This window comes from Sebastes fasciatus, chromosome 23 (genome assembly GCF_043250625.1).
Source record: "Sebastes fasciatus isolate fSebFas1 chromosome 23, fSebFas1.pri, whole genome shotgun sequence".
Taxonomy (NCBI): Eukaryota; Metazoa; Chordata; class Actinopteri; order Perciformes; family Sebastidae; genus Sebastes; species Sebastes fasciatus.
The window spans coordinates 7,447,496-7,475,091 of record NC_133817.1 but is presented as its reverse complement, the minus strand read 5'-3'; the positions used below and the strand labels follow the sequence as shown (position 1 = coordinate 7,475,091).

At 38.8% G+C, this 27,596-nt stretch overlaps 2 protein-coding genes and 1 long non-coding RNA gene across 4 annotated transcripts in view; 2 read left to right on the top strand and 1 right to left on the bottom strand.

The window, feature by feature from the left end:
- The window catches only part of grip1 (glutamate receptor interacting protein 1), a 239,011-nt gene that overhangs the window by 17,614 nt on the left and 193,801 nt on the right, over window positions 1-27,596 (top strand). The gene's annotated exons all lie outside the window — the stretch shown is intronic.
- On the top strand, window positions 1,618-24,332 carry dyrk2 (dual-specificity tyrosine-(Y)-phosphorylation regulated kinase 2). Of its 2 annotated transcripts, none has more exons than XM_074624949.1 (7): window positions 1,618-1,804; window positions 11,753-11,856; window positions 14,610-14,952; window positions 15,060-15,223; window positions 15,388-15,777; window positions 16,188-16,278; window positions 16,489-24,332. In XM_074624949.1, the coding sequence occupies exons 3-7, from the start codon at window positions 14,628-14,630 to the stop codon at window positions 17,139-17,141; spliced, it is 1,623 nt and encodes a 540-aa protein (XP_074481050.1). In that variant the 5' UTR covers window positions 1,618-1,804; window positions 11,753-11,856; window positions 14,610-14,627; the 3' UTR covers window positions 17,142-24,332. The 2 variants fall into 2 exon arrangements, with proteins under 2 accessions (XP_074481050.1, XP_074481052.1); XM_074624951.1 differs by lacking the exon at window positions 1,618-1,804 and adding an exon at window positions 3,377-3,559.
- LOC141761552 (uncharacterized) lies at window positions 10,169-27,310 on the bottom strand. Its single transcript, XR_012592597.1, has 3 exons — window positions 27,112-27,310; window positions 10,403-10,572; window positions 10,169-10,323 (listed from the first exon to the last, which is right to left on the bottom strand). It is a non-coding gene; the product is annotated as an uncharacterized LOC141761552 (long non-coding RNA).

The window sequence follows — 27,596 nt, the reverse complement described above, 5'->3', positions numbered from 1 at the left end:
TGTTTTTGCTGTTACTATGTATACTGTAATTTTGAAATTAATTAATTAATTAAAAAAATTAAAAATTAAAAAATAAAATCCTAATTGGGAGGTTCAATAGAGCAGCCAAACCGCTAGATGGCAGTCTAGTTCTATCTAAATGAAAGTAGGTTCCTTAAAGATCCTTTATTATCTATTAAATTTATTAAATTAATCATTTGTTTAAAAACATCACACACCAAATAAATAAATAAATGTAGCAAAAACAATATTAAAAAGAAATGAATTGATAAAATAAGATAAGATAAGATAAGATAAGATAAGATAAGATAGAACTTTATTAATCCCGAAGGAAATTCTTGTGCCAGAGATCGCTCAAAAATATAACAAAATAACAACAAGTTCAAGTGTATAAAATAAAAAAGTACTATTTCTAGCACCAGTGCCTAATAGAGTAACAATTAAGTATGATACATTTAGTCAAATGAGTAAATAAGATAAGATAAGTAAAATAAAAAAGGTAAAGTAAGGTAACAAACAGAAAAAAAGTAATATTGCACATGTTGGACATTAATATTGCAGTAAAAAGTAGTAAATCAATTTGATATAAATTGATATTTCTGTTTTAATTTGCTTCTTCATTTATTTATCTTTGTATTCATTCTCTTATTTATTTACTCTTCTGTTAATTTCTGTATTTATTTGTATACATTTTAAATTTTTTTTTTTTTTGCATTTATTTTTTATTTATTCATTAATTTACTTATTTCTCCACGACTTTCCCTTTGTATTTCACCCCCTCATTTATTCCCCCAAACTTATTTATTTCTGCATTCTTTTCTTTATACCTAAAGTTTTCCCCTTTATTTTTTTCTGTATTTATTTTTATTAATTTAAAAGAAATATATATATTTTTTTATTTATTTCTTTTTGCATTTAGTTATGTTTTTATACATTTATTTATTTCTTTATCTGACTTCCCTTTGCCTTTCACCCTTATTTATTCCCCTGAACTTATTTATTTCTGTATTCTTTTCTTTAAAACTTATTTATTTACTCTTCTGTTTATTTTCGTTTTGCTCTTATTTTCTTATTTATTTCAGTATTCTTTTGTTGTTATATTTCTTATTGCATTTCTGCATGCAAATGAGGATCACATTTTATTAGTTAATTAATGGCTAAATTTATTTTTAATATAATTTTTGGTATATTTACTAACATATTTATTTATTTATCGAGTCATTTATTTATTTATTAATTTATTTTTTATTTTGGCAGCTTCCATCCTCCATACATGCATGGTTATAACTTTGCAGAGTAAAACCATCTCAAGTTTGGGACATGAACTGATGTAAAACGTCCAGAACAAAGTGACTCAGTAAACCTTGTTGATGTTGTTTTACCTGGAAAAAAAAACATTTATAAAGAAGGTGTGGTGATGTTCTGTGGTTAACTCTGCTGTGTTGGTTATTTCTGCTGGTGTGTGGTGTGTGTGTGTGTGTTCTTAGTGTTACATAAGTCTCTGTAATTTAACTAAAAGCTGTGAAACCTGAGACCCCCCCACACACACACACACACACACACCTTGATTGAACAAACTTTATTGTCAACACAGCACTGCCCGGAAGCAACACCAACAGAGCTCTCTGATGCTGTTGGTCTCCAAGCAGCCAGATAAACAGTCACACACTGTGTAAGTGATGATGTCCTCATATGGAAAACACTGGACGAGGCCGAGATGAAGAGTCAGTCTGCTCTGCTGCACCTGAAGCATCATTTACTGTTTACTGAGACTCAGTGGTTCAGACTTATTCTGCCTAACGTGGTGAGTACCATTGGTTTTATCATTATAGTAGTGTGAAGCATCAGTGTTGTTGCCATGGTTCCCTGCAGGTTGATTGATGCTATTAGTTTTTCTGGTTGAAAGCTCTGGACATTGCTGGTGAGTTGTTGTTTTTTGAAGTAAAGTGCTACAAATGCTAGTAGTACTAGTACAATACTGTTGCTGAAAACAGCTTTTAAAGAGACAATATCTACGATTTTCATTAAAAGTCCCATATTGTAAAATAAAAGTAAGATTTTCATGTCTTTTTTAATATAAAACATTCTGTGAAAGTACTGAAACGCTCAATCCATGTAGAACTACATACAGCCTGTATTCAGAAACTGTACCTTTGAAACAAGCCATCAGAACTTCTGTAACTTTGTGATGTCACAAATATACTATAGACCATGGCTTCGTCCAAAATCGTATACTATGCACTACATACTCAATATGTGTACTATCGTTCAACATACTTTTGTGTGAAAAGACAGTAGTACGGATCTTTTCGAACGCACTGAGCAGTAATTTACGTCGTCACCCGTACCCACCTCATGTGACCAAAGCGACAGCTTGTGAGAATCAAAGTTTGAATTAATTTAAAATATATATTACGCCTAAAAAAAGTGAAATCTTATACTTACAGTTAAATTGAAGTGTTATTGATGTTACAGAGCTGTCTGTCAACATCCGTTATGAACGTTGCCGTTACTGCCGCATTGCATTGTGGGATATGTATGCCGCTGTAATGTCTAGTGTTGTATACTGTAATATTTCACTGAAATAGTATGCTATTTGCGTACATAATGAACTGTAGATAAAAAAAAATTTTTTAAAAACAATAGATTACAGAAATGAAATTCAAAAATGATTTACATACTATAATTGTAATTGTAAATAGCAATAATAATGTAATTATTGTTATTGTATAAACAATAACTTAGACCATGAATTTTGCAAATATTTATGCCATATATATATATATACAGTATATACAAAAGGGCATGCATAAATAAATAAATAAATGTATACAATTAAAAATAAATACAAAATAAATATAAAATAAATACAAAATAAATGCAAAAATAAATTTAAAAAAAAAACAGAAGAGTAAATAAATAAGGGGAATTTATACAAAGATGGTGGTTAATATTTATTAGAGTGTAAAAAGTTCTTGTTTATTTTTTGTGATAAAACAGAACTGGGTGAGTGGTGGGTTTAAAGAGAGGAGGAGGAAGAGGAGGAACTGCATGTTGAAAACAGTGAATCTAAGGAGGAAGAGGAGTGTGAAGGGAAGAGGGGGATTAGAAAGAGGAGGAGGAAGAGGAGGAACCTCATGTTGAAAACAGTGAATCTAAGGAGGAAGAGGAGGAGTAGGGAGGAGGAAGAGGAGGAACTGCATGTTGAAAACAGTGAATCTAAGGAGGAAGAGGAGTGTGAAGGGAAGAGGGGGATTAGAAAGAGGAGGAGGAAGAGGAGGAACTGCATGTTGAAAACAGTGAATCTAAGGAGGAAGAGGAGTAGGGAGGAGGAGGAGGAGTGTCAAGAGAAAGAGGGGGATTATATAAAGAGGAGGAGTAGGGAGGAGGAAGAGGAGGAGCTGTAGATGGAGGAAGAGGAGGAAGAGGAGGAAGAGGAGGAGCTTCAGATGGAGGAAGAGGAGGCGTCCTGTCCCCTCTCCTCTGTGTCTGTGTCCAGAGAGGAGAGGAGCGGCCGCCATGTTAACCAAGAAGCCCGGAACCTCGGTCCTCCCGACGGGTGAGCACAGCCTCTGTAGCCGGCCTCAGGGCCCCCTAACCCGGCCACTGAGGCGGAGACACACCGCTGATTCCTCCAGCTTCTCATTACCTCCGTTTAAATGTAGCCGTTAAGTCTGAAGCCGTTAAAAACCGTTGAGCCAACGGCTGAAAGCTCTGCTAGCTGGGTTTATTTTTAGCTTCCTCTGTGTGTTTATATCGCCTTTATAACCGTGTTACAACTGCTATTACTGCCTTTTAACTATCTATTAGTGTTTATACTCTTCTTTTGTGATGTTAGATGAGATATTTGGTGTTTTTTTAGTGGTTTTTAACGTTAGTAATCTGAGTGTGAGTTCAGCTGCTGGGTCATTTTGTTTTTGGCCTCCAGCTCAGCAGACAGAAATAATAATAATAATAAAGGTTCAGTTCAGTTCTTTAAGGGCAGATAGCAGGTGAACAGTAGATGTCACATAGAAGTGTTGTACATCATCTGAAAGCTGAGAATCTGATGATTAATTTGAGATATTGCTCAACACTGTGTGTTCAAGTTGTTCTAGTGCATAAGGGTTTAGAACAGTATTATAGCAGTATATGATGGTTATTACCATGCTCTATTATGTCTCATAAGTTGTTGCAGAAATGTTTTGGTTGATACCATTTGTTACACAGATTTGGTGCTAAATTTAACCTTTTTTTCCACTCGAGAATTGATAAAAAATAATCAATTATCTCTCCAAAATACCACATTAAGACACCAAGACCTAAGGGTGTAAATAAGGGGTGAAAGGGAAAGTCATGGAGAAATGCAAAAATAAATAAATAAATAAGAAAATGAATGCAAAAAGAAAATGAACAGAAGAGTAAATAAATAAGTTATAAATAAAAGAATACATAAATAAATAAGTTCAGGGGAATAAATAAGGGTGAAATGCAAAGAGAAAGTCTTGGAGAAATAAATAAATGCATAAAAACATAAATAAATACATAAATTTAAAAATAAACAATAAATAAATGCCAAAATAAATAAGAAATTAAAGGCATAAATAAATAACTGCATGCATAATAAATAAACCATTTTTTACCACTCGAGAATTGATAAAAATGATCAATAATCTCCAAAATACCACATTAAGACACCAAGACCTACGGGTGAGATAGCAGGTCAGCAGTAGATGTCACATAGAAGTGGTGTACATCATGTGAAAGCTGGGAACCTGAGGATTAATTTGAGATGTTGCACAGCACTGTGTGACAAGTTGTTATGGTCATAAAATCAGAAAGTGTATAAGAACATTATGATGGTAGTATATGATAGTTATTCTCATGCTCTATTATGACTCATAAGTTGTTGCTGCAATTTTTGGTGTTGATATCATTTGTTACACAGATTTGGTGCTAAATTTAACCCATTTTTTACCACTGGAGAATTGATAAAAATGATCAATAATACCTCCAAAATACCACATTAAGACACCAAGCCCTGGAGGAACACCATAGAAAAAGCCATGCTGGGATTTGGTTTCTAAAACTTTTGACATTTGGAGATTTCTGTCAGAGGTCAGTTTCTGTTTTGGTGTTTTTAAAGTCAGTATAACGTGTTTATTACAGCTGTCAGCTCTTAAAAACACTTTATTTTTAATGTAGTAGCTTGACAAACAAATGCTAATGCTGTTATGGAGCTATTATTAGATTATACATTAATATTAATAATTTTGTAGCTTTGTTGTTGTTGTTATAAAAACCATTAGAAGAGGTTTCTATTATGGTGATGGGTATTTATAGAATATTATAATGATTTATTATAATTTATTACAGGGCTTTGTTGCATACTTGATTCTGATTGGTCAATCACGGAGCTCTATGTTCTGTTATTTCTTAATAACAGACCGTTGCTATGTATAACAGACACTTTATGACAGACACACTATGGGCACAGTTCTGATGTCGGACTATGGCGGACCGTTTTTGTATCAAATTATTTATTTCGTAAGTAAGTAGCCGTATAATAAGCGAGATAATGTACAGCTAGCGGGTCTTTATTATATAACCCAGTCGGTGTTTATTTCACAACATTGAGCAGCTGGTTGTACATTATCCCTTACTTATTACACGGCTTTGTTGAATACTTAATTCTGATTGGTTAATCACGCCGTTCTACGGTCTGTTATTTCTTTCTAGCAGATCGTTGCTATGTATTGCAGACGGTTGCTAAGTAACTAGCCCTGTAATAAGCGAGATAATGTACAGCTAGCGGATCATTTTTGTGAAATAAACAATGCAAAACCCTGTCAGGGTTTATTTCACAACAACGAGCGGCTGGTTGTACATTATCCCTTACTTATTACACGGCTTTGTTGAATACTTAATTCTGATTGGTTAATCACGTCGTTCTACAGTCTGTTATTTCTTCATAACAGACCGTTGCTATGGGCACAGTTCTGATGTCGGACTCTGGCGGAACATTTTTGTATCAAATTATTGATTTGATTTCGTAAGTAGGTAGCCGTGTAATAAGCGAGATAATGTACAGCTAGCGGGTCATGTTAGTGAAATAAACAATGCAAGACCCTGTCAGGGTTTATTTCACAACAATGAGCGGCTAGTTGTACGTTATTATTCCTTACTTATTACACGGCTTTGTTGAATACTTAATTCTGATTGGTTTATCACGCCGTTCTACGGTCTGTTATTTCTTTGTAGCAGATCGTTGCAGCTGATGGTGTGCAGCACTTGAGTCCAAGAAAAAATTTCCCCAAAGGGGACAATAAAGTGTATCGTATCGTATGTAAACAAACATGTACTGTATGTAAACACAACGGGCAATATCAACGTCGACAAAAATTATGCAGGTCATGTCCATATATCGTACAATAAGTCCATAACGTAAAAATGGTTGAGGTCATATAGTTTCTACAGTGGAGGAATGACAAACAGAAAGTTGTATGAAAAGCCAAAAGATTAAAACCACCCCTAACATTACCTTGAGTGTGGTATAGACTTGATCCATAACTGTAACAATCAGACTGATCGAGTGTATACTATGATGAAGGCAATACTGGCAAAATAAACTGCAAAACTGACAATACACAGCAAGCTAACAGTGAGCTAATAATGCTAATATCGCTATATAATATACCGTATAATAACAATAGTCTGTACACTGACAGTATTAGTATTAATAATATTTGTAGAGCTCATTTACAAATATTACATAACTGACTAGCCTGTTATGTAATGTTTGAAAAGATGTCTATGTTTAATTTTTTTATTTATTTGTCTCTGTGTACATAGACAGAGTCGAGCAAAGACTAACCGCGAGGATCCTGTGTTACGATAATCCCTTTAAACTACAATAACACTGATATCACCATGCAGTGGGCTACTGGTGGTCACTACTTGATTACCTTTGGTAGTCATCTGTGTTTACATTATAATAACTATATTTACATTATAGTTAGTATATAGTAGATAATTTTAACGCTATTGAGTTATCGTACGATGTATGGACAGTGGTGTTCCTTGGGTTAAAGTATGTTTTAGCATTAAAATGTTATTTTCCCTTCAAGCCTTTCTAAAAACGTTTCTCACGTGACCTGACGTAGGTTTTATGCATGATGACGCTGTTACATGTACAGTATATACCTGTATACATCCTTATAGTCAGTGTATTAATACAGTAACTTAGATGGCGGTCGGCTATGCAACGCACTGCTGTGGACGCCACGTTAGTTCAGATCAGAAAGTCACACAAACAAACTAACCGATCGATGCAGCGATAGACCAGCAGCTCCTGCGTTCTGAGAGGTAAAATTACTGTTTTTATGAATGGAGTCTGGTGGCTTTGAAGACAGCGATATAACGGCTTCAGTTCCCCGTCGGAAAGGGCTGTTTGACGGCGAGGTAAAGCGGTGAAAATATTCTAAATATAGCGTACACTTAAACTGATATTGATTCTTTTTCAGACAACCCTTTCTGACAGAGAACTGAAGCCGTCATATCACTCTCTTCAAAGCCACCAGACTCCATTCACAAAAACAGTAATTTAGTATACATACAACCTCGCTTCAAACAATCCAAGCTATTCCTTTCAGTTATTTCCAAACTTAGCACAGCTAACGTTGTCTCAACTAGTGTTAGCGTTCACATTATTAATGACCTTATTGATTAGCTTACTGTGGAAACCTATGTCACTGCTTTTAGCGGAGTGGGCGTTTCTATTTGAAAGACCCGGAAAAGAAAGCAGATGGACCCGCCCTTTAATTTGAATTATATGGAGGCTTTTAGACTTCTAATTAAACTAAATATAGTAGTTTTTACAGAGGGAACAAACTCAAACTGGTGTTATAACCAGTAGGTAGTATACAATCCTAAAGTTAGTTATTTTGTACTCAGCACCTCTGTGAGTTTGTGACCTCGCAAAGCATCACAACGCTGCATGTGTGCGGTCACGTTGCTGCAGTTTTTCTTTTTTCCCACTCGTCCTGTCGAGCAGCATGCCGGGCGTGCTCGCCGGCACTCTGGCATTTCCAGCTCAGTGTCATATTCACATTCAGCACGCCGCTTTTCCACTCTGTTAGCGTGCATCTGTCAGGGCTCGCAGCGAGGGATACTGTATGTGCTCTCCAGTATAGACCGCTGGGACATTACCAGTACAGTATACTGGAGAGCTGGTGAAGGGCTGAGATCCCACTGGGACAGTTTGAGCTAGAGCCTGAGAGATACTGGATTATTTTAGGCTGATGTTATTAGTATTTTATTATAATAACGGTACAATAATGCATTATTAGATGTTTGTCATAGAGCTGCAACGATTAACGATTAGTTGCCAACTATTAAATTAATCGCCAACTATTTTGATAATCGATTTGAGTATTTTTTTTAAGAAAAAAACCCTCTAAATTCTCTGATTCAAGCTGCTTAAATTTAACCTTTTTTCCCATCGAGAACTGATCAAAATGATCAATAATCCCTCCAAAATGCCACATTAAGACACCAAGACCTTGGGGAACACCATAGAAAAAGCCATGCTGTGATTTGGTTTCAAAAACTTTTGACATTTAGAGATTTCTGCAGGAATTGCATTTTTCGGCAATTGGATGTCGAGCACTTCTGTTGTGTAAACTGTAAACTAACAATAAGCCAATCTAGCTAGGAAAGCCATCTATCATCTGAATGCTCTAGGTCTGTAGTTTGTTGCTGTAAAGTTTCATGAGGCTGTGATTATTCTAGAGGTCACCACAGGTCATTTTATACAGCGAGGTCAAGTTTCACTACAATGAAATGTCTCCTATGGGGACTAACATCATCACACATGAATACAGTTGGGCTCATTGGTTTTCTTTCCACTAGTCTGAAAGAAGACATGTTATTTGAAGCAAAATAGCCCAAAATCTCTAAATTGACCAGTGCATTGGCTCCAACTAACGATCATTTTCATTATCAATGAATCTGACTTTACTTTTCTGGTAAAGTGATTCATAGTTTAACCTATAAAATGTCTGAAAATAGCTAAAGATGCTCGTTACGATTCGTACATATTGTTAGTTTTGTCGGACCAACAGTCAAAAGCCCAGAAATATTAAAATTAAAATGATATAAAACAGAGAAAAGCAGTAAATACTCGTATCGGAGGAGAAAATATTTGTCATATTTGTTTGATTAATGATCAGTCAATCAACTAATTCTCTAATCAATGAATCTTTTTCTGCATTAATCTGCAGGAAAGTGATAAAACTCCTCTGATTCAGGATCACAACAGAGTAGATTTAAGTGCCTGCTGTGTATTGATAACTATCAGAATGTATTGTGAAGTATTGATTGTTTGTCTTTAGCAGGATTACAGTGCAGATGCATTAGAGTAGTTTTACTGCAGCATGTTTGTGCTGCGGCTGCAGTTTATGCTTCCCATTACAGTCTGTATTGTTAGTAGTTGTTTTACAGCTTGGCGGTCTGCAGCGAGTCGTCCTCATTACAGTCTGTATTGTTAGTAGTTGTTTTACAGCTTGGCGGTCTGCAGCGAGTCGTCCTCATTACAGTCTGTATTGTTAGTAGTTGTTTTACAGCTTGGCGGTCTGCAGCGAGTCGTCCTCATTACAGTCTGTATTGTTAGTAGTTGTTTTACAGCTGGCGGTCTGCAGGGAGTCGTCCTCATTACAGTCTGTATTGTTAGTAGTTGTTTTACAGGTGGCTGGTGGTCTGTTGTGAGTCGTCTTCATTAGCAGGATTACAGCGAGCTTTCAGATTAGAGGCAGCGGCAGTGACCATCTGTCTACTTTAACCTGCACCGACAGAGCTGCACGCAGGCCTGGGAGGGTTTCCATTCATTCACTACACAGCTTGGACATCCTGACCATGATGAAGTTGACCAGTGATCTGAAGGCACATTCATACCGAGAGCGAAGGGAACTTTTTGCGCGACACGATTACATACAAAGTCAATGCAAAGAGGCAAATCGTTATGTTGAGTGTTGATGGAGCAGCTGCATAGCCCGGCACTGATCTATCAGAACTCCATTCAGAAAACAAGCATTTTAAAAGTTGTTTGCTTGTCGTCTTGCGGACAAACCTGACAAAGCATGAATTCCGACTTCTTACTAATCAATATCATTATGTAGTTGTTTCGGCGTCCTTTTGATCCGTTTATTTTGGGTTCATACCGCAGTAGCGACGTGTGGCTTGCTAGATACAGTCAGTGCAATGACACTGTATGTGAATACAGCTCGCCGCCAGGTGATGTTATGAACCCAGACACGACAGCGTTTGGTTTTCCGACATTATTTAAACCTGTGAAACATAACGTTTAGTTAACTGGAGCATGTTTTCGGTGAGTTATTGTGTGTCTTTAGGGAGAAGAAGTCCTCACCAGACTGTTAAGTGTTGATACGGAGGCAGAAACCTCTGAATGGAGCTGATAAGAACGTTGGAAGGAAAAGTGGCTCAAAGTCCCACACTCACTATTAAGATAGCGGTCCACCGTGATCTCTGACCTTTGACCTTGCTGCTGTTGTCATGTTGTCATCAGAGGAGGTGAAGCTGCAGAGAGAGAGAGAGAGATAGAGAGATGTAGTCACTGAGGATTATCAGTCTATATTAAAACCTTCATCCTCCTTAGACTGAGTCAACCTGCAGGACCAGCAGCCTTTAGCACCACCTGGCCAGGGTCAGACCAGTCCAAGGGTTATTCAGTTCACATATACAGTCAGTGGCCACTTTATAAGGTACACCTGAATAACCTAATGCACTTCCTGTGCACACAAGAGGCTTATTTCTGCCAAATTTTGTGCACAACTTTGCATTAGTGAGCGCCTCTCCTTTGCCAAGATAACCCATTCACCTGACCGGTGACTGCATGATTATTAAACAGGTGTGCATTGGGCTGGTCACAATAAATGGTGCTAAGGATTTTTAAAATAACTGTTATATCTGTCAGACATATCTAGACTATCCCTGATTGGTTCTCTCTTTCCACTTTCTAGTATTTTGGGGGCTTGAAAAGCGTGTTCCTGATATGCGTGTTACATAACAAGCTCTTTTTGTGGTGGTCATGTCATGTGATACGTGGCATGTTGAAGGGAGGCATCGACACATCTTGTACTCTGAAAGGTTGATAGTTTGTCATGTAGGCTGCTCGTCAAACCTGGCAACCCCACTGTGATGACAGAAGACTGTTAGCTCCAGAGCTAACTGCTATTCAATAAACTGTTCTGTTCAGATTGTTTGAAGTGGGGTTGTGTGTATACTCCTCTGTTCTGAGAGGTAAACTTACTGTTTTTGTGAATGGGACTGGTGGTTTTGAAGGGAGCAATATAACGGCTTCAGTTCCCGGTCAGAAAGTGCTGTCTGATGGCGAGGTAAAGCGGCAGTAAAACATAATTTAGCCAGCTAAAAAAAAGTCAGTTTAAGTGCACGCTTTATTTAGAATATTTTCACGGCTTTACCTCGTCTCTCTTTACCTTTACCATTCACGAAAACAGTAGTTTTACCTCTCAGAACACAGGAGTTGCTGTTCTATGTACTTAAAAGTAAATTTGAATGTTGGGATTTGAATACATAACAAACACCACTGGGAAGCTACAGAGTGATTTAAAAACCTCAAAATAATAATAATAATGATATTAATGGACGTGCTCTTTAAACTGATCATCTTCTCACCTGAATACGAATAATCAGAAAGATGAATCTTAACCTGCGTCTGTTTTTCTTTTATTTTCAGGCAAAGTGGGCGAGCCGGTCTACTCTCCGGGTCACAGTGGCTCTCAGACAACGTCGCCTGTCGCGCTGCCGCGACTCCGCAACAACAACCACAACGCCCTGACGGTACGAACGCACACTTTTTACTCTATCAGTTTACTGCGTTAATGATGTCGTTGGTGGGTTTGTAACCCCTGATTGATCATATTTTACAGGTGTGGGTGTAATAGTGTGAACATGTTTGGCTGTGAATAACACTTGTTGTTGAACCTCGATTTCTTTATGTGCAGGCCGACAAATATCAGTGGCATCAAATATGAAAAACTGTCAGAGTCTTAGGCCTTATTTGATCTGACAACTACTGATCTAAATTAGTAATTTTTCTAGCTATATTTTATTTATTTTTTCTTTCAAAGTTCTTTGGAAAACATGTTAATATTCTCCCAAACTTAGATAACAACAAAAGAATTGTTTTGGAATTTGTACCAATATGGAAATATTTCAAGCTCTCATTGCAGTGCTATAATTTTGTCTTACTTTTGTACGGCACTTTGTAGGTCGGACGTTTTACTGGCGTCCAGTTGTCGCTTTCAGTCCAAAATGGCGGAAGCTTAGCTCTGCTGCTGGGCGCTGATGTTGCAACAAAGAACGTATATTGCCAAGAAGCGAAAGCTACGCTGAAAGCGACGACCAGGCGCCAGTTAAATGTCCGCCTACAAAGTGCCGTACAAAAGTAAAACAAAATTTATTCTATTCAATTGTCATATTCTACTGAAATGGCCTGTGTTGAACAACAACTTATTATAAATATAATAAGCGTTTTCAGTCCAAAATGGCGACAGCGGCTGCTAAACACCTGAGTTTCGTCTCTTTGCTTCTATACTCTTTGGTTGCAATGGAACAAACAGCGCCGGCTTTAGAAGGTGAGCTGTAGTTAGCGTGTTAGCTTGCTGCTGGCTGTGTGAAGCGATGAGGCCTGAGCTGCAGCTCTCTGGAACAGTCAGCTGAAGCCTCGCGGATAATAATAGCACTCTGCTCCAGGACGCTTTAAACAGCTGATTGGTTTATGGGCTGGTGTGAAGGACACACACACACACACACACACACACACACACACACACACACACACACACACAGAGGACTAATGGTATGAAGGAACTGATGCAGCATGTTTTTACTCCATTACCTTCAGAGTGGCTGTTAGCATTAGCACAGTTTCCTGTAACATTTCATAGTGGAGGCTTTTATTGATTTATTATAACTTCCAGGGAAACAACCTTTGATCAAATATCAGTAGTTTAAGAGCAGTAGTCGTAGTTACAGTGGTATTAGTAAAAGTAGTAGTACTATTAATGATAGTGGTAACATTTTCAATATTAACAGTTCAGGGTTTCCCCCAGGAAGTTGTTTATTTTATGATTAATTACTGTAAGAGAACGTAATCAGAGCTGAGTCACACATATCCTGATATCAATTATCAACCAATTATATTATTAATGTAGTTACTAGATGACTTTTACTGTGTGATCTATCTTAATGAGCCTAATTATATATTTAAAACTTTCTTTTATAGAAAAGCATTTATGAATATTTAATATGTTGCTGGGTTTTATTATGTCATGTTTATTTAGTCTAGTATTTAATTCATTCTGGGACTAAAAGTTCCTGTAGTACTTTTAGTGTTTCCAGTTTTACTATATAAAGAACCAGAAATATGAGATGAATAAGATAAATAATGGATTGAATAGTGACTGCTTAGTTTGAGGCTTTTAGAGCTGAATGGACAGAAAATTACATTTTCATGATAAATTAATAAAATAAAAAATTAAATTAAATAATAGTGTTTATTTTCCAAGCAAATAAAGATTTGCTGCTTTTCTGTTTTCTGACAGTAAACTGAATATATTTGGGTTTTGAACCGTTAGTTGGACAAAACAAACAATTTGAAGACGTCAACTAAGGAAGTTGTGATGGGTATTTTCTGATTTAAATTTCAACTTTTTTACATTTTTTATGTATTCTTATTATTTATTGATTTGATATTTACTTTTTTGTATTAATTTAGAAAGTAATTGGTATATTACTCGATAGGGAAGATAATCATTAGTTGCAGTCCTTGTCTTTTTATTTGCACACAGCAAAAAAAACTGTTTGGTTGTGTGTGTGTGTGTTATTGTTTTGATTTCATGTGTTGACTCACTTCCTTGTTTTGAAGCTTAATCCTGATTGGACACATTACAATAACACACACACACACACACACACACACACACAGCAGGTCTTTGAACTGAGCGGCAATGTGTGTGTGTGTGTGTGTGTTTGTGTTTGTGTTTGTGTGTGTGACAGTGAAACCACCTCTGTTATGTGAAAGGCCCAGGTGTGCCGGTCACCAAGGCAACAGGAAGTGACTCACTGAGAGAGAGACAGCTGTTACTGTCTGTCTGTTGTTAGTAATGAGGGTTGACGAGTTCTTCATCCAACAGAACTAATTATTAATTAGTGGACGTTGAACTTTGACCCCGACAGAGGAGAGTCTCTTATGTTGTGTTCAAGAACATCAGATATTCAAGAGTTGTTATATTTTTAACATAATTTAGTAAAGAGTCTTCTTAATGTGTGATTTTCACATAATGTTTGCCTCATGTCTCTCCTCTTCCTCTCTTCTTCTGTTGGTCCTCCTCGCCTCTTGCTCTTCTCTTCCTCTCCTCCTTCTCTGCCTCCTCCTTTCCTCTCCTCTGCCATCAGTCCTCCTCTCCTCCTGTCCCCCCCTGTTGGTCTTCCTCCTCTCTCTCCTCTTCCTCCACCTCCTCCTCATTGAAGTCATTACTTGCAGCTCCTCCTCTCAGCTAACCTAATATCTGTGATGCATCTCTCCTCAGGGAGGCTCTAAAGCCGCCATGTCGGACGCCGTCCAGCTGTCGTCCCAGTCGCAGGTCCACGTCACCCAGCTGTACGAGGAGAACACCAACAAGCGTCCGGTTCTGACCTCCCAGCCCAACGGCCTGGCTCCTCTCAGCTCCGCCCGGCCCGGCCTGCCGCTGCCGGACCGTCAGACCTCGGCCTCGGAGCCCCCCCACCACGGCCGCCAGGGCAGCGCCGCCTCCAACAAGTCAATGGACGGCAAGCCGAAGGCCGCCTCCTTGTCCCCGGAGCAGGCCATGAAGCAGTTCATGTCCAAGATGTCATCGATGGAACACCACGAGGTGTTCAGCTACCCCGAAGGTGAGCCGCTTCAAACCGATACCGATACCAGTATCGGGTCCGATACTGTGCCCTAAATAATCTGATCGATAACCTTCATCAATGATCACGCTCTTCTTCCTCCTCAGTGTATTTTGTCGGCCCGAACGCCAAGAAGAGGTCAGGGGTCATGGGCGGAGCCAACAACGGCGGTTACGACGACGATCAGGGATCCTACATCCATGTTCCACATGACCACATCTCCTACCGCTACGAAGTCCTGAAGGTCATCGGCAAGGGCAGCTTTGGACAGGTAACAATACTACTACTGATGTACTACCAGTACTACTCGTGATGGTTGATCCTGCTATGTCTGCTACTAGTAATACTGCTAATTGCTACTATTACCGCTACTGTTACAGTTAAGAACCATCTGGTCTCGTAGATTTCAGATTAATGAAAGTGTTTCTCCTGCAGGTGGTGAAGGCCTTCGACCACAAGTCTCAGACCCACGTGGCTCTGAAGATGGTCCGCAACGAGAAGCGCTTCCACCGGCAGGCGGCAGAGGAGATCCGCATCCTGGAGCACCTGAGGAAGCAGGACAAGGACTCGAGCATGAACGTCATCCACATGCTGGAGAACTTCACCTTCAGGAACCACATCTGCATGACCTTCGAGCTGCTCAGCATGAACCTGTACGAGCTCATCAAGAAGAACAAGTTCCAGGGCTTCAGCCTCCCGCTGGTCAGGAAGTTCGCCCACTCCATCCTGCAGTGTCTGGACTCGCTGCACAAGAACCGCATCATCCACTGCGACCTCAAGCCAGAGAACATTTTACTCAAGCAGCAGGGACGCAGCGGCATCAAGGTAGGACGGAAAAATGGCTGTTTTTCTGTGTGAGTCTTTGTCACTAAAGGCTTGTTGGGGCTGATCAGACAGGTGGAAAACCTGAGACACACCGCACTGCCTTTTTGTTGCCTGGTTAGACAGAGCGTTTTTTTATGTCTCTGCGCCGGTGACAGCCGCAGCTGGAGGCATTATGTTTTTCGGGGTTGTCTGTCCCTGCGTACGTCCATATGTACGTCTGTGCGTAGGTCCATATGTACGGTTCGGTTAAAATTCTTAATGACGGTTAACGGTTAAACGGTTAATTATTAACATCCCTAGTCCCAGCCCTATTGAAAACAATCACAAAAAGCCGCCCAGGCTGCTTAAATTCACTCTGTCTGATCAGGGCATTAATCCATCTATTAAACATTTTCTCTTTCTGTCTCCAGGTCATAGACTTTGGTTCTAGCTGTTATGAACATCAGAGAGTTTATACCTACATCCAGTCCAGGTTCTACAGAGCGCCAGAGGTCATTCTAGGTAAGAAGAACTCTCACATCATGGATAAATGCAACAGAAAAACTGACTAAAGGTGACTAAATGTTTTAGACATATACTGAAACCAGTGGCTGTCTGAGAGGTAGTAAATTAATCCATCAGTCTGAAAACCGATCGGTGGGAATGTAAAGTGTTTATTAGCAGATGGTTTTGATGAATCCAGATCTTGATGGGTCAATCTTTGCCCTCCAGGCTCCAGGTACGGGATGCCTATCGACATGTGGTCTCTTGGCTGCATCCTGGCCGAGCTGCTGACCGGTTACCCGCTGCTGCCGGGCGAGGACGAAGCCGACCAGCTGGCCTGCATCATCGAACTTCTGGGCATGCCCAGCCAGAAGCTCCTGGACGCCTCCAAGAGAGCCAAGAACTTTGTGTCGTCCAAAGGCTACCCGCGGTACTGCGCCGTCACCACGCTGCCAGACGGCACCACCGTGCTGAACGCCGGCCGCTCACGGCGAGGGAAGGTACGCGGCGCGCCAGGCAGCAAGGACTGGAGCGCGGCGCTGAAGGGCTGCGATGACCCGCTGTTCCTGGACTTCCTAAAGCAGTGTCTGGAGTGGGACCCAGCACTCAGGATGACGCCCAGCCAGGCGCTGCGCCACCCGTGGCTGAGGAGGCGACTCCCCAAACCGCCGACGGGAACCTCCGTCGGGGACAAGACCTCCTCTTCGTCCAAACGGAGCACCACCACCACCGACGGCGCCATCACCTCCATCTCCAAGCTCGCCACCACCTCCTCAACCATCACGTCCTCCTCCTCCAAAACCAGGACTAACTTGGCAGCGATCACCGATGCCAACGGAAACATCCAGCCTCGGACGGTGCTGCCCAAACTGGTCAGCTGAGAGTGAACGCACCCCGCTCGCTGTGGTGGGAGTTGTGAAGCTGCGCTGGTGAGCAACCAGAAACCAAACTGGTTTGTCCAGGTTGTTTTTTTCACGCTGGTCCCCACAGCGTTGTTGGGAGTGCGTTCAGGACAGTCATGGAAACTTAGCGTTGGGGTGTTAAAATGTGCAGAACGGCCAGGCTGGGATGTAAGCCGAGCTGAAAGAAACTTTATTATAAAAGTGGGATGCGTTCAGACTCCTCATTGTGAGCAGCAAGACAGGAAGTGACCACACAGGTTTAAAATGATCGTGGGGCTGCTCAGACAATCAGAACACATCACTCTGTAGCTCCAAACACATCAGAACACATGGTGCTGACGGAGGGAACAAGGCTTTTTTATGTTTTTACCACAGAATCGATTTAGCTGAGCTGATTAATCAACACCAAAAACAACTTTTTATGATCTTAGTCTTACACGGTTATATCAACAGACAACATGTTTATGTGGTTTACTGACAAACAAGTCCGATATATCCTTGTACTACTAAAGTAACAGCTGCAAAAACGCAACGATTAGCTCGCTAATCTTTGTCTCATCACTATGAAATGATTTTGTTTCAGTCTTGGGAACATTGGTGGGCAGAAACAATCCTAACTAAACCATCTACCTGTTAGCCGGCTAACTTTCTTAGCTGGCCATCCTAGCTTTGTGCCTGTCAGCTGGCTAGCTGTTAACTGGCTAATAACCACTGATTAGTTGTTAGACAGCTATTTGTTTGTGTTTAGGTGTGTCTTTGTTACCGATTTACAAACTTTAAATCAGTCAGCTAACTATAGCTGGCTCACTCTTTGCCTTGTTTTGGCGGTGTCTGGTGGCTAGCCTTAGCCTGTTCTTTAGCCATAGCCTGTTAGCTCTCCACTGCCCAGCCTTACGAAGCACAGATTAAGAGATTTGAAGTGTTTTCTGAAGGTTAGCAGGACGAGAAGGGAGTTGGGTAAAGTCGTACCATTTTGTTCACTATTTGATTAACCAAATCTGATTATTAAGGATGCAAAATGGCTGAGGGAGCTGTGAAAATAGAAAAGACGGCACAAAAAAACGTATATTGCAAAGAAGTGAAAGTCAGTTGTTCGTTCCATTGCAATATCAGCACCCAGCAGCAGAGCTACGCCTCTGCCATTTTGGACTGAAAGCGACAACCGGACGCCAGTAAAATGTCTGCCTAAAAGAGCCGTACAAAAGTAAAACTAAATTAATTCTATTCTATTGTCATATTCTACCGAAACGGCCTGTGTTGAACAATAAAATATTATAAATATAATACGCGTTTCCAGTCCAAAATGGCGGCAAAACACCAGAGTTTCATCTCTTTGCTTCAATATTCTTTGGAGTAAGGCCCTGATCAGACCGAGCACGTTTTGCAGTTTGTTGCTTTTTTTTTTTATCATTGCTGTTGCTAGGCTAACGAGTGCTAACGTTAGCTTAACACAAACTATGAACTCTGCGCTACCGCTCTGAGTTGAAATTTTTCAACATGAGGCGTTAAGGGCGCTCCTGCAAAAACGCGAAGCGCATAGAGCGGAAAAACACGAGCCGCTTAGAAACGCAAAAGCAGCGCACAAAACGTTAGCTTAACACAAACTATGAACTGTAAGCTACTTAATAGTTAACAGAATAGTTAGTACATGAAAGCAACCAACCCCAAATCTCAAGTACAGCATTAATTTGCTTCCTTTTTTCCGCTCCGAGTGGAATTTTCTCCTGCAAAAACACGAGGCTCTTATTGAAAACAATTAGAAAAAGCCGCGCCAGTCTGCTAAAACACTAAAATCTGATCAGGGCCTAAAGGCAGTTTTATGGATGTTAAAATCAAAGCTCTGATATGAAAACAAAAAAATGGAATCGTTAGCAACCAAAGTCTGGAAAATGGCTGCAGTATGACCTGAAACAGCAGGCTAGTATTTAATTAACTAAACCAAGTGAACGCTTTCTGATCCAGGAAACTATGTTAATATATTTGACCAGTCATAACTGTAAAAAAAAGATCAAAACGCTAAAAATAACAATATGGTAGTTGACTTCTGATCATTCAGGACCATTTTAAAGACAATATTTATAGCCATTTTGAAATAATTAATTGTAATAATTGTCAAGACCTTTGTGTCTGAGTGATAGATGTGATATGACTGTTCTTTATGTAACTTGAGCCCAGCAGCAGATATAGCCTGAAGGTACCTTACATAAAGGACTACATTTAGGACTACAAAAGAGGTCAGCTGTTTAAATCGAGATGGGTCCTTCTGAGTTCAACTGGTGGCTTTTGTCTAACATGTAGGTGATGAAACAGAGAGCCAAGATTTAAATTACTTCACCAATTAAACAAGACTTGAGCTAAGGGTGAGGATTCAGACCAGAAGTTGAGATTTTATTTGGAACAAAAGCCTCGTGAGCAGCATCTTCACAATCTACTGTCACACAGAGGTTGAGTCTCTGTAGCTAACAGCATGTTAGCATGTGACTGATGGTGACGGTGCTCCGGTTTCAATTCAGGGTTTCTCTCAGAGTAATAAACACTTCTGAGAGAATTTAGACACTAAACATATCCAATAAAACACACATAAACAAATAATAATATCATTTAAAAAAGGGGGTCCAGTCACATCAGTAAGTGTTGCAGTCAGTTGTGATCAGAGACTGTATATAAGAACGTCAGCCATTGGTTTGTGGACTATGGTTTTGAAGCCTCGACTTCGCTATCTTGTTTTTTTGCCGTAGCTATCTTGGATTTTAGTAGTCGCCGTCTTGGTTTTTAGCTGTTGCCATCTTGGTTTTTGGCCATCGCCATCTTGGTTTTTGGCCATCGCCATCTTGGTTTTTGGCCATCGCAATCTTGGTTTTTGGCCATCGCCATTCTTGGTTTTTGGCCATCACCATCTTGGTTTTTAGCCGTCGCCATTTTGTTTTTTGGTCGTCGCCATCTTTGTTTTTAGCCGTCGCCATCTTGGTTTTTGTCCGTCGCAATCTAGGTTTTTAGCCGTCGCCATCTTTGTTTTTAGCTGTCGCCATCTTGGTTTTTGGCCGTCGCCATCTTGGTTTTTAGCCGTCGCCATCTTGGTTTTTGGCCGTCGCCATCTTGGTTTTTGTCAGTCACCATCTTGTTTTTTTGCAATCACCATCTTGGTTTTTAACCATCGCCATCTTGGTTTTTAGCCATCGCCATCACGGACAACGCCGTGGTAGTGACCTGTCAATAACAAGGTAGCCACGCCCTAAAGCATCCCCTGCTTTATGGTCTATTTGACTCTAAATGGGACCATCATTTACTAAATGAACATCATGCTGTATTGAAGAAGACTTGAAACTAGTGATTGAGACCATAAACTCATGTTTACAATGTTTACTGAGGTAATAAATCAAGGGAGAAGTAGGCTCATTTTCTCATAGACTTCTATACAATCTGACTTCTTTTTGCAACCAGAAGAGTCGCCCCCTGCTGGCTGTTAGAAAGAATGCAAGTTTAAGGCACTTCAGCATTGGCTTCACTTCTCAGACCCGGAGGTTGCCACATGGTTGTGATACAGGTGTATTTAAATGTTTTTATGTGTTGAGTTGATTAGCAGCAGCCGCCAGGTTTCCATGCAAATGTAGCGCAAAAATTTAACCGAAGCAAAAGAACATTTCCATCCACTGCCATTATTAGTAACAGTTGCCTGCGTCTTGCTCAATGCATGCTGGGATAGGCTCCAGCCTCTTGCAACCCGGAACTGGAGAAGCCAGTATATCTAGCTTTATTACTAACATCACTTCCTGGTGTGACTGGGTCCTATCAAACTACTAGTACAAGTACACAGTGTGTGTACAACAGTAGAAAGAGTTGAAATGATCCAAAATATAAAAATAACCAGTTACAATAATGTGTCAGACTGACTGGTAATATATTGATCAAATGGATCTATCAATGTGATCGGGGAGGGGGAGGGGAGTTATTTATTTACTACAATTTAATATTTATTAATCTACTATGATGTGCAGTTCATATCGTATACTTGAATGTGTGTGTGTTGTATGTGGTAGCGTGTGTGTCGACGTTACTAGAGGGTTTTCTTAAAGCTTGTTCCCTCACACATAAACACAAACGCAACTGTACCTGAACGCACCCACAGGAAGTCATACTGGGATGAAGAGGAGGAGGAGGAGGAAGCGTGATGTACTGTAGCACATGTGGCGACGACGCCGTGATGCACAGAAGGAACTGATGATGTAACACACACAGACACTACTTGCTGGTCCTCATTTATTTGTTTGTTTTCTAAGGATTTGATTGGTTGGTTGGTTGATTGTGTTTTTTAATTTTTTAATTTTTTTAGAGAGTGCTGAGAGTCGTAACTTTGTGCCTTCAGTATCTCATCGCCATGATGACCACGCCCACCCAACACACACACACAGACACACACACACATTTACAGTGAAATCTAGTATCTTTTGGTGCGACTCACCATGATGTCATAAAAGACTGAGTTTTGCCGGCCAAAGTCTGCGTGCTGATTGGCTCCTGGTTTGTTTCAGCGAAGCCCAAAGACACTATGTGAACCCCCGTGACCTCTGACCTCACCCAGACCATGTGACCATGGAGTATAGTGGCTATTTCTTGCCCTGCATTAGATTAACAATAACAAACAAGGCTCAGATGACGCACCCACGTTAGCATCTTAAATAATTATTCAAAAATGTATAAAAATTGCATTAAATCTGGTTCTGTGTAAAACAATATTTAAAATTGTTTAAATTTTTATTTTAAATATATATTTGAACACAAACTAAATAAAAACAAAACATTCGAGGAATTGAATTGCAGAGAAATGTGTTCAAGAGAGTAATTTTAATAATAATAAATTATGTTAATCCGAAGGTTGGTTGTGCCAACACATTAAAAAAAAATACTTCATGAAATAGTTTCAGTGCTCTCTATTGCACCTTTTATTAGCAGGAGGCTGGATACTTGATTGTCCCAGCTGCCTTGAATGCAGCATGAATAGCAGCTGCTAAAGGGAGTTTTTTATGGAAGCCCATTCCTGCCAGGAAAAGAGAAAAATTAATGAAAAAAAATACTTAAGGTAAATCAAAATGATGAGTTGTTATTTTTTAAGAATTTTTTTACTTACTAAATCAAAATAGGATATAATACTTAAAAATTTGGACTTGCTATCTTAAAATTTAAACATGTAATTTTGATTTAGTAAGTCCAAATTTTGACATGTCAAAATGTTAACATAAAAAAGTCATAACTAAATTACTAAATTATCATTTTGACCAACTATCTCGTAATTTTCACTTTAAAAAATCTCTATATATCGACTTAAAGAAAGCCATGACTTTGACTTAGCATCTCATTTATTCTTTGTAAGTCAAAATATTTACTTAATGTCTCAGAATTTTGATTTACCATGAATATTGTTAATTCATGTTTGTTTTTTAAATTTTCTGGTAGAAATGTGCTTCCATATTGTTTACAGAGCCAGCAGCGCAGGCCAACGCATCAACCACAGATTGTAGCTTTAAACTGATAAACACTGACATCAAGTGTGTGTGTGTTGGTGTGAGGCGGGTTGGGGGTCGGGTGGGGGGGGGGGGGGGGGGGATGTAAACATGGCTGCACAATGTACAGACACATATCAGCCAACTGTCGCCTCGGGGACGGACTGGCGACGACGCCTGCTGACGACAGGGCTAAGCTAACACTAGCCGATATCGACCGCTAGCGTCCAGCCGCTAGCTGCTGCACTGACGTTCGTTTTCTCTACAGTGACGCTAACACTAGCCGACTGCTAACTGACTGCTAGTAGCACATAGCAAGTTTATACCTGCTAGCTGTTAGCATTAATGTGGTTTTAAAGCGTTATTTTTAGGGATGCACCGATTGTGAAATTCTCGGCGGATACCGATGTTTAAAATAACAATTTAGCCGATAGATGATACCGATGTTTTATTGTTTATTTAGTTTTTGTTGTTATTTATTCCCCCTTTTGTGCCAGGGAAACAACAAAATCTTCATTATAAAAATGTTTTTAAAGTCATTCAGCCCTTCATTACACTATCTTTGTATGAGCACAAATTCAAATCGTACAAAGTTATGAAACAACCTTTAATATAACCTTCTTTCACATGAAAAATATATACATATGATATATCATATGATACCAGTATCTTCACTCCAGCATTAATGCGTTAAAGAAATTAGTGGCGTTAAAACAAATTTGCGTTACCGCGTTATCGCGTTAACTTTGACAGCCCTAATTTAAATGTAAATGCGATTTAAAACATAAATAGGGCTATCTTTCACTCTTGTTTTTCATACAGAATACAACGTTGTTGTCGTTGATCTTTCTCCGAGACAGTGTAATACGTCAACAAGGTGAATATCGGCCGATACCGACGTTCAGTTGATAAATCGGTGCATCCCTAATTCTATTTTTTTTTGTTTTCATGTTGGTACCTCAGACTGCTCAGTTATCATTGTTATTATGATTATTACTGTTGTCATTGTTGTGACTAACACCCAGGGCATTTGGTTGAATCTACCAAAGTGCATTCCTTTACAAAGCTAGCTGAGAGCTAGCCGCTCAAAACAGACAGACAGGTAAACGTGAGACAGAAAGAAAGCAGGAAGTAAGCGAGTAGAAGGGCAACAAGAGAAGCTGCCTTTCAGACAATAAGGAACGGAAGGAGAACATGTGATAGTGTTTTGTTTTTAAAAAAAAGTTTATTATTAACCGGCTGCAGTCACACAGGAACATGAAGTCTGGTTTAACTGACCTCTTGGTAGCATTCGTGTAAAAGCACCTGTAGCCTATTTAGCCTGCTGGCTCGTTACCACGCCAGCCAGGTAGCCTACTAGCTCGTTTTCGCTTCTATCGGGAGGTCTCCGTTAGCCGCGCTTGGCGTGAAGCCGCGCTGTATTTCTGTGACGTTTGCCAGCTGGGTTTTATTGTGGATTTTATCTGTAAATAATGTGGAAAAAATGTTTGAATAATGAATTTTTTTGGTTGAATGCGCTGCTGTGCCACGCCGCAAGCAGTTTTACAATGTACTGTATCTACTGTACAGAACACAGAAGTCAACACTTTTCTAGTGAGCCTTTGTTAAATTTTATTGTGGTGGAAAAATTATTATTATTATTATTATTATTAATAAAAACAATTTTATTGTTCATCTTTACGTATTATTCTTTCAGTGAGTCAGCGTGGAAAATAAATACACAAGGTACAAGTTGGGAATTTTTATATTATGTTTTGTTTTTAAATTTAATCAAAAATCTATTTTAATTCCATATTCTGAATTATTTATAATATTTTTTATTTTTCACTTCAAGTTCATGGGGAGCTCATGGTTTTTAGCTACCAGGCTAACGTTACAATGTTTTTAGAAATACCGTTACCACCTTAAAAAATATAATATATTTAATTACAAGACACTTTTCTCATATTAATGAGACAGATATCAGATTAGTAAAAAAAATAAATTAATTTCTGCTCATTCTGGATTGAGGAAGTAATGTGCTAAAATGTCAGTTCGGTGTTAGTTAATTTATTGTCTACACTTTAATACGGATACTAGAGCTGTTGAAAGAGTTTTTTCTGAACACCAAGGCCTGATGGAAACAATATTTAAAAAATGTATTTAATTTAATTCCAAAATCATCAGAGGTGGAAGTACTCCGATATTTTACTTTTCACTGTAAAAAATACTAACATACATACATTTTAACTTATAAAAGTCATCAATATATATTTATAATACCAAAATGTAAATTTGCTCATTATGCAGAATGGCCCCATTTCAGAATAATATGTATTCTATTATTGGATTATAATTTATTCTTATTAATAGAAAATCCAGGATTAGACAGAGGTTACCATGACAACACACAGGCTCACTCTCTCAGGTGCTAATGAATGCAGTGTTGTCAAAGAAGAGGAGGATGTGACATCACACGGCTCTGTAACAAGGAGCCAGGACGCATCGCAAGGCACGTTGTCATGACAACCAGTGATTAGCAGTGCGATGCAAATAGCACTGTTTAGATTAGTGCACACACACACACGCACATACAGGATGTAAATGCGTCATTCAGTAAAAATAACCTTTAGATTGACGTAAAAACTCAACTGAGATTTTTTATTAATTTCCTAAATTGATCCCCTGACCTTTCCTCTATAGCACCACCACAAGGTTTATTTATGGTTTTGAGTGAAATGTCTTAATTGTAATAACTTTGATGTCCAACACTTCGGTTTATGACCAAATATCTGCAAAACTACTGACATTCAGCCCCAGCTGTACTTTGTGTTTACTGCTAATTATCTAATGTGAACATGGTAAACATTATACCTGCTAAACATTGGCATTGCTGATGTGAGCATTTAGCTAAAAGCACCACTGTGCCGAACTAAAGTCTTAACGTTTTATGGGTTTTTCAGTCCTTTATTGCTTTTTTTAATATGTTTATTTTTTTATTTGAGTCATATTTTATCATATTTATTTACATTAAACCCAGACAGTCAGACTGATAGATGATGATGACTATGGATAATATAAAATACAAATTGAAGTTAAATATATGAACAAATAAAAAAGCAGATTGTGAACTTATCCAGTAACTTACTGCTAATTAGTTAATGTTAGGTTGCTAACATGCTTAACTAAAATGGTGAACATGGTTAACATTATAGCCCTAGTCTCACAGTTTCGTGGGTTTTTTTAGTCGTTAATTGCTTTTTTATATGTATATTTTTATTTTATTCATATTTTATTACTTATCCAGTAACTTACAGTCAAGAAAAAGGTGATTAAAAAGTAAAAAAACATGCAACAATAATGATTACCGTGGAAAAAATTTAAATACAAATGGAAGATATGAAAGATATATAAACAATCACATTCACTCCTCAGATTGACACATGTACTGTATGTCAACAAGTCTTGTTTTGATTTCAACATGACAACCATCTGGGCTGCAACTACCGATTACTTTCATCACCGGATTGATTTTTGTGTATAAAATGTCAGAAAATTCTCAAAAAATGCACATTTTCCCAGCGCCACCTTCAAATTGTTTTCTCAAACAGTCCAAAAGCCAAAGATAATTCATTTATAATGATATAAAACAGAGAAAAGCAACAAATGTCATCTTGTAAAATGATTGATCATCAAAATAGTGGCAGATTCACCTTCTGTTGATTAATTTAATCTTCAATTAACTAACTTTAACCAACATTAACTACGTTTGTTAGTTTATCTGACATTCTGATTAAAGCATGTATATCACACATGCACATTTCCTCTCATTCTCTCCTGTCATTGACGAGATAATTGGTTCGCCATGGTAACGAGGAGCTGCCATGTGATTGGAGCAGCTGTGCTCCATATTAGGCAGCGTGGGAGATTAGCAGGAAGGACACGGCTGCTAATTATAGAAGCTTTAGCATGAAGCTAACAGGCTAACTGCTCAGAGCAGCTCTCTGCAGGAGCAGCTGCTGCCTGGCTCAAGGGCGGGTGGTCTGAGGATTCTACCCATAATGCAGCAGTGTGTGTGGGGTAACTGACAGCTGGTCATTCAGAGAAAGCACGTATTAATTTTAAATTAAAGCATTACTTATAATTAGTAAACATTATTTATTATCATTTTATTGTTTATTAACAAATTTTATTTATTATAATTTTTTTATTTAGTAAAATAATTATGAACTAAACTTTGATTAGCAATCAATTTACTATTAATTAATGATGGTTCCTATAAAGTGTTACCAAATACTCCATTACAAGTACATGTAAGATAGATATTCAAAAACGTGACATGGATATTAGAGTAACATCAGAAGGAGTTGTGGTTTTTCCAATTCATTTCAATATTGCTTTTAATTGCTCATTGTTTGTTTTATTATATAATCATGATGCAGCTACATTGTGTGCTGCACCTGCTGACTCACCTGTACCTCTCCTGGCTCTCACACTCCGATTGGCTGACCGGGGGCCGAGAGGGTGGAGCTCGGTAAACAACGTGGAGTTTATTTTGGAGATTAATCCGATACTGAGTCACTTCCTCCTCCTCCTCCTCCTCCTCGTCTCCAAACAACTGTGGATTCAAACAGAGAAACATTTGTCACTCAGCTGTGTTGTCTGGACTTTAAAGATAAAAAAAAACATTTCTCACACACATTGTTTTTGAGAATTACTAACAATTTTGATGCGAAATCTGCCGCCGTTTTCAACGCCATTACTATCAACAGGTGTAGTAACAGGAGTGTGAGGCTGACTGAACAGTCAAGACAAAGTACAATAAACGTACAGAATGAAATATTACATATATTTTCAAATGAAATCAAGAAAACATGCTTGCTTTTATTATATTATCTGTACATTATACAGCTTAGAGATGTAAAATGTGCATATAATGTCGGCCTTTTATATATCA

Coding starts and splice junctions, on each gene's coding strand:
- dyrk2 (XM_074624951.1), top strand. CDS start 3,520: ATGTTAACCAAGAAGCCCGGAACCTCGGTCCTCCCGACGG. Junction 3,560..11,752: donor AACCTCGGTCCTCCCGACGG/GTGAGCACAGCC, acceptor TTTTATTTTCAG/GCAAAGTGGGCGAGCCGGTC. Junction 15,778..16,187: donor AGGGACGCAGCGGCATCAAG/GTAGGACGGAAA, acceptor TTCTGTCTCCAG/GTCATAGACTTTGGTTCTAG.